Raw genomic sequence first — 10,948 nt, 5'->3', positions numbered from 1 at the left:
CGGTGGCGATTCTCGCGTGCTTTGTCGGCGGTCGCGCGCCGCAGTCGGACTACCCGTCGTTTGTCATGGACATGCTCACGCAGGGCACGCAGGCGTCGATCGTGATGACCAAAGCCAACGGCAGCGAAGCCATCATCCTCAACTTCATCGCGCTCCTCTCGCTCGCCGGGTACGGGTACTTCTTTGTGCGCATTTCCATCTATCTGTACCAAACGGCCAAGTGGATTCGGCGCATGCCGGACAGCAGCCAGAAGAAGCAGCTGCTCTACAGCGTCGTCAACTGCAGCATCAGCAGCGTCATTTGGAGCCACTACCGCACCTCGATGCAGTTCATCGGGTTCCTCGGGTTCATCGCGTGGCACCTCGGCACGAGCAGCAGTTCGTGCCAGTGGGATCACTCGATCGTCGACGTGAGCGTCGACGCGACGTACAGCTGCCGCATCGACAGCCTCGGGCACTTTTCCAGTTTTGCCGAAATCATCCGGCTTTTCTCGTACTCGTGGGTGTTCTACGCCCTCGTCTTTATGGACCGCATGCCGGGCATCGCGATCTACATGCCCGGGTACATTGTCGCCGCGCTCCTCCTCGGCTTCGTGCCGTTATCGCTGCTCGCGATCGTCGTCGCCGAGATTTGCAAGGCGCGGTTGCAGTCGCCGGCGCTCTTCCTCATCCACAACCAGCTTTTCCTTGTCCTTCTTTGGCTCGCCGTGTTTTGGCTTCTCCGGACGCCGCTCTTGCGCCCGGTCCACCGGCTCGTGGAGCTCTGCCTCGGCCTCGTTGGCGTCAAGAAGCAAAAACTGCATATCGAGAGCCCGTTCTACGCGATGCTCGGCGATCATTTCTGGATCGAAACGGCGCTGCATCGGGACGAAGACGTCATGTACGTGCCGCTGAGCGTCCTCATGGAGACCAAGAACCTCAAATTGCGCAACATTTACGACCACGAGTACTTTACGTACGGCGTCCTCAAGACCGAAAAGACGCGCAGCGATCATCCGCTCTGGCTCCAAACGCAGCTCGAGTACTACGTGCGCGTGCACGAGTAGTCTAGCGTCGATAGTTGCATTTTACATTGAATTACATACCACGCCGATTGATACTAGCTCCAAGTCGCGTCCCACACTCGGTCTGTGCTCTCTCTTTTTGCCGACAGATGCGATAGACCAACAACACAACTCGTCATGTCGCACGCGTGAACCGCCATGCATGTGGCGTGTTTTAAGACAACGGCTTGGCCCAGAATGGTGGCTCAACACCGAAATTTTGTCTGGGCTTGGCCAGCCTCACTGCGTGGGCCTAGTACCGTGCTGCTAGAAGACACAACCCCTGCGTGTCGCTTGCACAACGTCTCGATAAAGTGCTGGCGTCCGCAGTGGATTTGGATCGGACGTCCACGAATAGCTAGCAAGAGATATCAGATCTGGTCCGCTCGACCTATAAATATAATCGTCGCGATGGTCCACGGCAGCCGGACCATCCGGGTCGCGCCGCGGGTGAGCAACTTGGAAGAGCGGGAAGCGACTCACGTGGCGCCGCACCTCGTGCACGTGCCCATCGTGCGGCGAACGCGGCTCCTCGCGCTCTGCTTTGCGCTGAGCTGCCTCTGGAACATCGTCTCGCCCTTCAAGACGTGGGCCATCACGGCCTACGGCTTCGTCTCGTTCGCAACGACGCGCACTGTTTTGCTCGAGTGGAACACACAGCTGAACGGCCGCTTCCTCACTCAGCTCTACACCAATGCAGGCATTCCTCTCCCGTCGCCCGTGGCCGCCGACAGGTACATCAACGTCGTCCTGGACTTTCTCGTGTTGCCACGGTCGCAATTCGTCTGGGCAGCGTCGCCCATCGACAAAGGCCCGTTTCTTCGCAGCACACTCGCTGCGCCGGTCGCAGCTACGTCGCCCCCGACGCCGTACGTGGCCCCGGTGGTTCACAACTGCCGCCTCGCGGGCGTCACCGAAGCCGTGCTCTGTCTGCAAGGTGTGGCTGCGAATGCGGATCTCAGCGCCACGTATCCATCCCTCTCGACGTGCCTCATTCGACGACAGACGATCGTAGCCCAAGGTGGCAGCCTCGTGGACGTGGCGACCGAGCTTGCGGCCGATTTCGACCTCGATGGAACGCACGTGGCCGGCGTCCCATTGCTGTTTACACCTGTGACCTTTATGGACGGCTACATATCGCTCTCGGGCGAGCGGTCGGGACTTGCGACGTACCGCATTTACGGCCGACCGCCGAGTCCCAACAACCAAGTCAACGTACTGAGTCCCGTGGCGACTGCGGTCGCTGCGTGCTTGGCGCAGCCAGGCGACGCGACGTGCGTCGACACGAGTGCCGCAGCGTTTCTGGGAAACGCACTGCTAGAGCACCAATCCGAGTACCTGGACAACGCCGCCTTTACGCTAGCGTCCGCGCCCAACGTGTTTGTGTACATACCCAGGAAGCAAGCGGCGCTCGCCGACGTCGAGTACGTGTCGCCTGGCAACCTCTCGGCCTGGAACGGTCTCTTCAAGCAGCTGGTGGCGACCGTCATGAACGCACCGATCGTCAAGTCCGATGCGCTCGAAGAGCTCTGCCTCGTCGGCGACGGCTGCTTTGGCGTCTGCATGAACGAAACAGCGAGCGGCGGCACGACACTCACGTACATGCGCAGCGGCGTGTGTGTCGCTGCCATCGACAAAGTCGCGCACGGCCTCGTTGACGTGTATGTTGACATGAAGTGCTTTGGCCTTGGGACGGGCACTTCGAGCGTCAAGGTGACGTACCTCTCGGCGGACGGCGTCCGACGCACCGTGATAGCCAACAATACGGCGAGTCCGGTGGCGATTCTCGCGTGCTTTGTCGGCGGTCGCGCGCCGCAGTCGGACTACCCGTCGTTTGTCATGGACATGCTCACGCAGGGCACGCAGGCGGAGATCGTCGTCACGTATTCGAACGGGGACGAGGCCATGATCATCAACTTCATCGCGCTGCTCTCGCTCGCTGGTTATGGGTACTACTGCGTCTGCATCTGCTTCTATCTACGAGAGCTGCTGTGCTGGCTCTGGCGCAGCGCCAAGCGCGAGCCGCAGCTGCTCTACAGCGTCGCGAACGCAAGCATTAGCAGCATTGTCTGGATGCACCACCGGACGTCGATGAAGTTTGTGGGTTTCGTGAGCTTTCTCGCGTGGCACATTGACGCCGCCAAGCTACACTGCGCGTGGGCCGCCTCGATCGACGAGATGGCGACCGACGCCACGTACAGCTGCAGCGTCGACAGCCTTGGGCACCTGGATGGAGCCAATGCGCTCGTGAGCCTCGTGTCCTTTGCGTGGGTCTTCTTTGCGCTTGTCTACATGGACCTGCTGCCCGGCGTCACGATCCACACGCGCGGGTACCTTGTGACGACGCTCCTTCTGGGCGTTCTCCCGCTCTCGCTGCTCTCGTTTCTGATGGCCGAGCTCTGCAAGCTGCGGCTGGCGCTGCCTGGCTTCGCAATGGTGCACGAATATCTCTTCTTGGCGCTGCTGTGGGGCGCTGTGATGGCGCTCCTGCGCACGTCCGTGCTGCTAGCGCCGACGCTCACGCTGTTGGAAGCTGCACTGCGGGTCGTTGGCGTCCGTCGACAGGCCATCCACCCCGAGAGCGCGTGGGCGGACGCCATCGGGCCCAGCTACTGGGTCCACGACAGTGGGTACCGCCGGGCGCCCGTCTATTACGTGCCGCTGAGTCTCCTTATGGAAACGCCGTATTTGGACGTGCGCAATGTGGTCGACCACGCGTATGTTGGTACCGGCGTCCGGCGCCACGGCGACCACCCCGAGTGGGTCGCGTACCAATGCGAGTACATGGTGTTTCTGGCTCATTGATCCTGTGGTTGGTTCCGCCATCCTGCATACTATAACAACCTCGTGGTAGACGCCGCTCACATGCTACTGGTGGTCGCGCAGCACCCGCGACGGCCGGCGCCCAAGGGTGGCTCGTTGGTCGTGCAATCATCGCTGCTGCCATCCGCTTCCGTCGTCAAGGCTGCATTGATGGAGCGACGTCGGCGTAGAATTGTAGCTCGTCTAGCAATTAGTCTTTAGCCAATGGCATGCGCGTCATTGTTCATGTCGCAAATGAGCTACTATCCGGATGGCTATTTTCACCCAGCTGCACTCTCGGCCTCTCACAAGTTTGTATAGTATGATTGTCTTATTTGGGCGGCTTCTTGCGCGTGTGGGTACACAGCAGAGGGTTCGACGCAATTGATTTGCTATCCTGTGTACAATTCGAGGCACGTGCTTGAGAACGCAGTGCTGATGGCTTGCGTTGTGTGTTATTAGATTAGCAAATATCCTTCGAAATTCGAAAGTCGGCCAGCGCAGGAAAATACACTTCCACGTGGCGACCAAGCGAGATGGTCCGAGTCGTGGCCGTGCTCCTTCTTCTTGCGTGGCAACGCGTCGCGGCCGAAGCCGCGTCGGCAGGCGAAACTCGCACTTGGGTCTACGATGACGCGCGCAATCCGTGGTCCGGCCGCGCCGTGGCGTCTACGGACGGCGGTCGCATCGACGCTGTCCGCGCCTTTGTCGACCGCACGACGCAGATCTTTGACGCGCCCGACGACATCTCGCTCGAGACGCTGCTCGAGATGGAGACGGCGCTTCACGAGCACTTTCGCGCTCTCTTGGAGGCCGCGCCCGCCGACGCCGACGAGACGATCGAGCTCCACGCGTCGCTGCAAGACCTCATGGAGCTCATTTCGAGCGAGCGCCGGTACATCAAGGCGCACCCGTCGGCACCTCTCTCGGACGCTTTCGTCGATATCCACGACGACCTTCTCTCGCACGGCTACGACGCGACCACCTTCGAATCGTGGGTCGCGGTCGCCACCACCGAGGTCGAGCCGGCAGTCGCGTACGCGCAAATTGCGCAATATCTCTTGCTGGAGCCCAACGTCAAGGCGCATCCATTGACGTCGCTCGAGCGCGTCCATGGCTTTCTGGCGCAAGCAGCGATCCTCGCCTCGACGCAGGTACTGCACGCGCTCTTGGCACTGGCGTTCAACGGGACGGACTCGCCGGCGGTCGACGCCGCCGAAGCTGCGATCCGCCTGCATGCGCCGGATGACTATGTCGCGCGCATGGTACTCGCCGAGCGTCTCTGGACGCAGCAGTGGGCGACTGAGCACAACGATGAGGCGCTTTGCGACCACGTCGTCTCGCTCTACTACACGAGCGCCGAAGAGAGCGTGCGCGATTTGGCCGACGGCGTCGAGCCCGGTACGCATCTATCGTGTGCATCGTGGAGCTTACTTGATATACAGAGCCCATGGAGGGCAGCACGCGCCTCTCGCAGCGGTGGATGCAAGGAAGCCAGACCAACGAGTACTTTGGCGAGGTGCCCGAGAACGGCCTCGAGGCCCTCGACTACTACCAGTCGCTCGCCCACGGGTACACTCGTCGTCTGGCGAGTGAAATCGACTAACTAAACGATGTCGAGTAGTGGCGATGCGTACCTCTCGGCCGAGGCCGCGCACCGCCTTGGCGAAATGCACTTTTTCGGTGACGCCAACGTCCCGGCAGACGCGGCAGCGGCTCGTCCGTTCTTTGAGCGCGCCGCGGCCGGCGGTATTCCGCATGCGCTCGCGAACCTGGGGCTCATGCACGCGCACGGCCTCGGCGTGGCCAAGAACAGCTCGGCGGCCGTCGACTTGTTTACGCAGGCGGCCGAGCTCGGGTTTGCCCAGCACGGGCTTGGCGTGGTCTACTGGAACGGCGACGCGCTCGTGCCCCGGAACGCGACCCGCGCGGTGGGGCATTTCGAGGCTGCGATCGACCTCGAGTACTTTGAGGCGCACCAGTACCTCGGCGCCGCGTACCTCGATGGCGTTGGCGTGCCCCGGAACGTAACCCGGGCGTTTGAGCACTTTCTGGCCGCGAGTGTCATGGCGCCGTCGCGCCAGTCGCTCTTCAACGTCGGCGTCTTGTACTACCAAGGCACTGGCGTCCAGCCCTCGTGCGAGAGCGCGCTGCGTCACTTTCGCGCGGTAGGCTCCGATACACGGTACACATGTTTACAGTTTCTAGGTGGCACTGCGCCGGGACTTGCCAGGCTTCTCGGTGCGCCACGCGATCGAGTCGTTCGTTGCGGGCGACAAGACGCGCGCGCTGGTCGAACACCTCCTCCTCGCGCAGCTCGGGCATGTTGACGCGATGGTCAACGCTGCCTTCCAGCTCGAAAAGCAGCTCGGGGATGCGTGGGTCCCTCGCCCGCTCGAAACCGCGCTGCGCTTGTACGAGCACGCTGCGCTGATGCACAACGACAGTGAGGCGCTGCGACAGCTCGGGCAGTGCCACGAGGCGGGCTGGGCCGACCTCTGCGCCCCAAATGCCTCCCAAGCGCTGCAGTACTACCAAGCCGCCTCCGGTGACGCCGAAGCGCTCTACCACGCGGGCTGGCTACATTTGGCGGCCGCCGATTGGCAGGCAGCACGCGGCGCGTTTGCCAGGTGCCGGGCATTTGCCTTCCCGCACCACGCGCCGTGCGTCGCGCCGGGCCTCGCGCTCGACGCCTGGTCTCTGCTACACGACATTGCGTCGTGGTGGTCGACGCTCTGGTAGCGCTTGGTATAATTTAAAAACAAAACTGTGGGTACTGTAGCATGGAGGAAAACACTGTTTTGTTTACAGTGTAAAAACAGTGTATCGATGCCGGATTCATGCAGCATAGGATTAGGAGACGGCGCGCCATCGTTCATTCCTCTTCCTACTGTAGTAGACTCGTATAGTCTTGTAGTCGAGTGCAAGTCTCGTACATGCTGAGGACATGCGGCTGCGATGCATGGTGGATTCGAGGAGCTCTGTTTCGACTAACTACATGACTAAGGCTAATCGCACGCAAATGAGATTACGTGGCGGCTATTCGCCGTGGCACGAGCTTCCAGAGACGCCATGAGGAGATGGATCTCGACTAGGCTAGTAGTAGGTGTACGCACATGTGTACTATGGGTGGATGCTTCAACGTACACCAACTAAGGTGACACGATCTTGACTAGCCGTTGCAGCCTGCTTGCTTCAAGTGATCGGTGACGCCCCATGCTTGTATGCTCCATCTACAAACAGGCATCGTTAGCAAGCGATTAGAGATGGCTTCATGGTGTACGCCCGCGTCGATGGCTCGAAGCGCACGATGCAAATGCACGCGTTGGGAATCGCATCCTGGCTGCGGTCGATGCTGAGCTGGAGGAGGTAGCGGTGTGCGTGGAAGAGCCACCCACCATGCGTCGTCACGAGCACTCGCTGACCAGGGTACCGCTGCGGAAGCGAATCGAGCGTACGGACGACGCGCTCGTACATCTGGCGCGACGACTCGCCACCGCCTGGGCTTTTATAGTCTAAACGGTAGTTTGGACTTCGGTGCTATCATCACAAGAATACCTGGGTTGGTGCGCAGGTTGTCGTACTCGCGGCGCAGGTGCGGTGGCATGGCCCTCACGACGTGGCCTTGAAGCGACCCGAGCGCGTGCTCGCGCAGGCCTGCGTCCGTTTCAATGGCCGTGATGCCAAGCGCCCCGCGAATGGCCTCGGCCGTCGCCAGCGCGCGAGAGAGATCACTACTCGACAGTGGCAGCGCACCATGGCTTGCGTCGCGGGCTACCTCGAGACGATCGCGTCGAACCGAGCCGTCGCATGCAGTCCCTGGAGGTACGTGGCGGCGGCCGCAGCCTGCTGACGCCCAGCCTCGTTGAGCGGGACGTCCTCATGTCCCTGCAGACGTTGATCCACGTTCCAGTCGGTCTGCCCGTGGCGCACGAACCAGAGCTCGCTCGCTTGCATGTGTGTCCCGTGTGCCTGCCTGTCGTTGATTGGCTGGTCGCATCCTCCTCGTGCGCGTCAAGTGCGCGAACTTTCAACCCTATTTTAACTGACACTCAGAGTCAAACCTTGCAAGTTCGCGAACTTCACGTTCATGTGGTACGCATTGGGTATACTAGTATTCCAGTGCACTTCAAGTTCGCGCACCCACCGTTTCGAGATCTTGAACGGATTCAAGGAGCGATGGCCACGAGCGTGCTCCAGCAGGTCGACCCGTTCTACATGGCGCTCAACCGCGCGCGCCAGCGCCGCTTCCAAGAGAGCATCGAGCTCTGCAGCGACATCCTCGAGACGAACCCGTACGACCAAGTACGCGCATGACCTCGTCCTCGCAGGTGATGGACATGGACCGTAGGCGGTCTGGCTCCTCAAATGTCGCGTCGTGACGCAGCAAACGTACATTGACGACTCGGAGATGGAGGAGGACGGCGCCGCGGACCTGCTCCTCGACGACAATGCGCTGGCGAGCATGCCCCGGTGCGCGATCCCTTGCGGTCGTCGAATGCTATCGTTCTCGTAGACCGGGCACGTCGCTGAGCCGGCCCATGACGCGCGCCAACGTCAGCTCTGGCGACCAGAGCTTCCGGCCCATGTCGGCGAGCGGACGCCCGCTCAGCGGCTTTGCACGGCCAGGCACTGGGTCACGCCCGGGCACGGGCCTGTCGCTGGACCAGGCCTTGCAGGGCGCCCGCCCAGGTACACTGTTACGTTTTGCATCGCTCGGACTGATACATGCGTCACAGGCACGTCGCGGCCGCCGACGTCGCTCGGGCGGCAAGTGCGCCTCGGCACCGCGTCGATGCAGAGCCAGGGCGACGGCGGCGCCTTCATCAGCCCCGACCGCCTCGACATGAAGCGGTACGCGGCGCGCCCCCCGATCGCCAAGGCGCTCGTCGACTATTTGCTGTACCACGACCACAACCCAAAGAAAGCGCTGGAGCTCGCGGCCGAAGCGACCGTGGCGGTACGTTGGCTCGATTCGCCATCTCTCGTATCTAGGCGACTGGATGTAGGCCGACTACAAGGACTGGTGGTGGAAGGCGCGCTTGGGCAAGTGCTACTATCAACTCGGGCTGCTGCGCGACGCGGAGAAGCAGTTCGAGTCGAGTCTCCGGAGCCAGGAAATGGTCGTCACGTACCTCGAGCTCTGCAAAGTGTACCTCAAGCTCGACCAGCCCAACACGGCGCTCGAGTACTACCGGCGCGCGAGGTACACGCTTCGTATTCTGGCTTCGGTCTGAACGCTGCGTCAGCGAGAAGTTTCCCGGCGACGTGCACGTGCTCGTGGGCATGGCGCGCATCCACGACATGCTCAACGACGTCGACAGCAGCGTCGCCGTGTACAAAAAGGTACTATACGATCTTGGTGTTAATCTAAAACAATCGAGGTAGGTGCTGGACGTGGACCCGGCCAACATCGAGGCGATCGCGTGCCTCGCGTCCAACAACTTTTACAACGACCACGTACGTCTTGGCGCATCTGTGGGTGCTACAGAGCCGAGCACTAGCCCGAGGTCGCGCTGCGCTACTACCGCCGACTGCTGCAAATGGACGTCAACAACACGGAGCTGTGGTGCAACATTGGTCTTTGCTGCTTTTACGCGTCCCAGGTGCGCGCGCTTGGACACGAGCCACACATTATTGCTATGCTGGTGTAGTATGACATGACGCTCTCGTGCTTTGAGCGCGCCCTCGCGATGGCGTCGGACGACAACATGGCCGACGTCTGGTATCGGCTCCAAGAGTGTTTTCAAAATGGAATTGGGGTCCTAGGTACAACATTGGCCAGGTCGCGATTGGCATTGGGGACCTGGGACTTGCGTACCAAGCGTTCAAGATCGCCGTGTCCGTCGACGCCAACCACGCCGAGTCGTACAACAACCTTGGGGTCTGTCTCTATACATTGCTATCGTTTGACGACCCAGTGCAGGTGCTCGAGCTGCGCAAAGGCAACGTCGAGCAGGCGCGGGCCAACTTTCAGCTGGCCGACAATTTGGCCAACTTTATGTTTGAACCGAGTTACAACCGAGGTGCTGGCTTGTCGGTGTGTGCGTATGCAACCCTACTGGTGGGCGTAGCACTGCTCGCGTACAAGGTCGGCGATTTCCAGGACGCGTACACCAAGGTGACCAAGGCACTCCAAGTATACCCTGACCACGCCGACTCGGTCGAACTCAAGCGCCAGCTCGAGCAGTTCCTCACCATGATCTAAGTTTGCCGTCCAGGACAACCATTGAATCTCTGCATATCTCGTTACGCTGTTCAACACCGATCGCATTTGGGTACGCCTGTCTGAGGAGGCGTCCTCGACACCCTCCAAGTGTATGCTTCAGCCACGCAGAGTCTTGGTCTCTTTCTCAACGTCCCTTTTTGTACACAAGGAAGGAAATGAAATACATGTATTGTTGTTGTTGTTTGGATATGCAAATATAAAAGAGTTAGATGGGCGCGAGCGCCGCCTTGCGCCACGTGTCGGTCGACGAGCAAATGTAGACGTACGACGCATCAAACTGGATGGTACCTTTGGCGCACGGCGTCGACGACACGGGTGTGCTCGCGCTGCCGTCCAGCACAACAGACCCGCCCGTGAAAATGACACTGGGCGAGGTGATCGTGAGCGATGTCGAGCCCGAGTGCATGATCTGCGCCACGTTGCTCGAGAGCGTAATGTCGCCCGCAATGCTCACGGCGCCCGAGGCCGCTGTGACGACAAACACTTGATTCGCGCCGTTGGATGTCACGAGGAAGTCGTTGGCACTGACGTGCAAGTGCCCGCCAGCAACGACAGTCGACGTGCCCGTGATCGTGACCGATGTGGACGCTGTCAACGCCATCGTTGACGTACTCGACAGACTCATGGACGCACTTGTGCCCGTGAAGACCGAAGCGCTGATCGTGAGCAGTGCGTTGCTCGAGGCGTCGAGCACACGAACACTTCCTTGCGTCGCACCCGCGCCAGCTTGTAGCGTCACAGCACCACCGGCACCAGACGGCGTTGCCGCCCCGCCCGCGAGCGTGATGGCGCCGCCGACCGCCTTGCCGCTGCCTGCCGTGAGACCGATGGCGCCGCCCGTTGATGACGACGCCGTCGATGTCCCCGCCGAGAT

At 60.9% G+C, this 10,948-nt stretch overlaps 6 protein-coding genes across 7 annotated transcripts in view; 4 read left to right on the top strand and 2 right to left on the bottom strand.

The window, feature by feature from the left end:
• Positions 1-1,104, top strand: part of SDRG_16433 (hypothetical protein) — a 2,777-nt gene extending 1,673 nt beyond the window's left edge. Inside the window, exon 2 of the mRNA XM_008622643.1 lies at positions 45-1,104. Coding sequence (XP_008620865.1) covers positions 45-1,046 — 1,002 coding nt within the window. The 3' untranslated portion in view covers positions 1,047-1,104. The remainder of the gene's footprint in view (positions 1-44) is intronic.
• Positions 1,105-1,389: 285 nt separating this feature from the next.
• SDRG_16432 (hypothetical protein) lies at positions 1,390-3,904 on the top strand. Its single transcript, XM_008622642.1, has one exon. The coding sequence runs from the start codon at positions 1,455-1,457 to the stop codon at positions 3,846-3,848; it is 2,394 nt and encodes a 797-aa protein (XP_008620864.1). The 5' UTR covers positions 1,390-1,454; the 3' UTR covers positions 3,849-3,904.
• Positions 3,905-4,339: 435 nt separating this feature from the next.
• On the top strand, positions 4,340-6,639 carry SDRG_16431 (hypothetical protein). Its single transcript, XM_008622641.1, has 4 exons — positions 4,340-5,246; positions 5,291-5,417; positions 5,470-6,013; positions 6,054-6,639. Exons 1-4 carry the CDS (start codon positions 4,382-4,384, stop codon positions 6,585-6,587), a joined length of 2,070 nt encoding a protein of 689 aa, XP_008620863.1. The 5' UTR covers positions 4,340-4,381; the 3' UTR covers positions 6,588-6,639.
• Positions 6,640-6,783: 144 nt separating this feature from the next.
• On the bottom strand, positions 6,784-7,822 carry SDRG_16430. Of its 2 annotated transcripts, none has more exons than XM_008622639.1 (4): positions 7,624-7,822; positions 7,404-7,579; positions 6,993-7,360; positions 6,784-6,941 (listed from the first exon to the last, which is right to left on the bottom strand). In XM_008622639.1, exons 1-3 carry the CDS (start codon positions 7,800-7,802, stop codon positions 7,095-7,097), a joined length of 621 nt encoding a protein of 206 aa, XP_008620861.1. In that variant the 5' UTR covers positions 7,803-7,822; the 3' UTR covers positions 6,784-6,941; positions 6,993-7,094. The 2 variants fall into 2 exon arrangements, with proteins under 2 accessions (XP_008620861.1, XP_008620862.1); XM_008622640.1 differs by having other exon boundaries at positions 6,784-7,078; positions 7,129-7,360.
• A 170-nt stretch (positions 7,823-7,992) lies between these two features.
• SDRG_16429 (hypothetical protein) lies at positions 7,993-10,124 on the top strand. Its single transcript, XM_008622638.1, has 12 exons — positions 7,993-8,150; positions 8,197-8,318; positions 8,362-8,537; positions 8,585-8,805; positions 8,855-9,051; positions 9,095-9,191; positions 9,234-9,305; positions 9,350-9,451; positions 9,500-9,570; positions 9,615-9,729; positions 9,772-9,871; positions 9,920-10,124. The coding sequence occupies exons 1-12, from the start codon at positions 8,025-8,027 to the stop codon at positions 10,051-10,053; spliced, it is 1,533 nt and encodes a 510-aa protein (XP_008620860.1). The 5' UTR covers positions 7,993-8,024; the 3' UTR covers positions 10,054-10,124.
• A 101-nt stretch (positions 10,125-10,225) lies between these two features.
• On the bottom strand, positions 10,226-10,948 carry SDRG_16428 (hypothetical protein). Its single transcript, XM_008622637.1, has one exon. It carries the CDS (start codon positions 10,697-10,699, stop codon positions 10,280-10,282), a length of 420 nt encoding a protein of 139 aa, XP_008620859.1. The 5' UTR covers positions 10,700-10,948; the 3' UTR covers positions 10,226-10,279.

The sequence above is a fragment of the Saprolegnia diclina genome (assembly GCF_000281045.1).
Source record: "Saprolegnia diclina VS20 unplaced genomic scaffold supercont1.128, whole genome shotgun sequence".
NCBI lineage: Eukaryota > Oomycota > Saprolegniomycetes > Saprolegniales > Saprolegniaceae > Saprolegnia > Saprolegnia diclina.
Note: the sequence above shows the minus strand (reverse complement) of the source record. Positions and strands in the feature narration are given on the sequence as shown.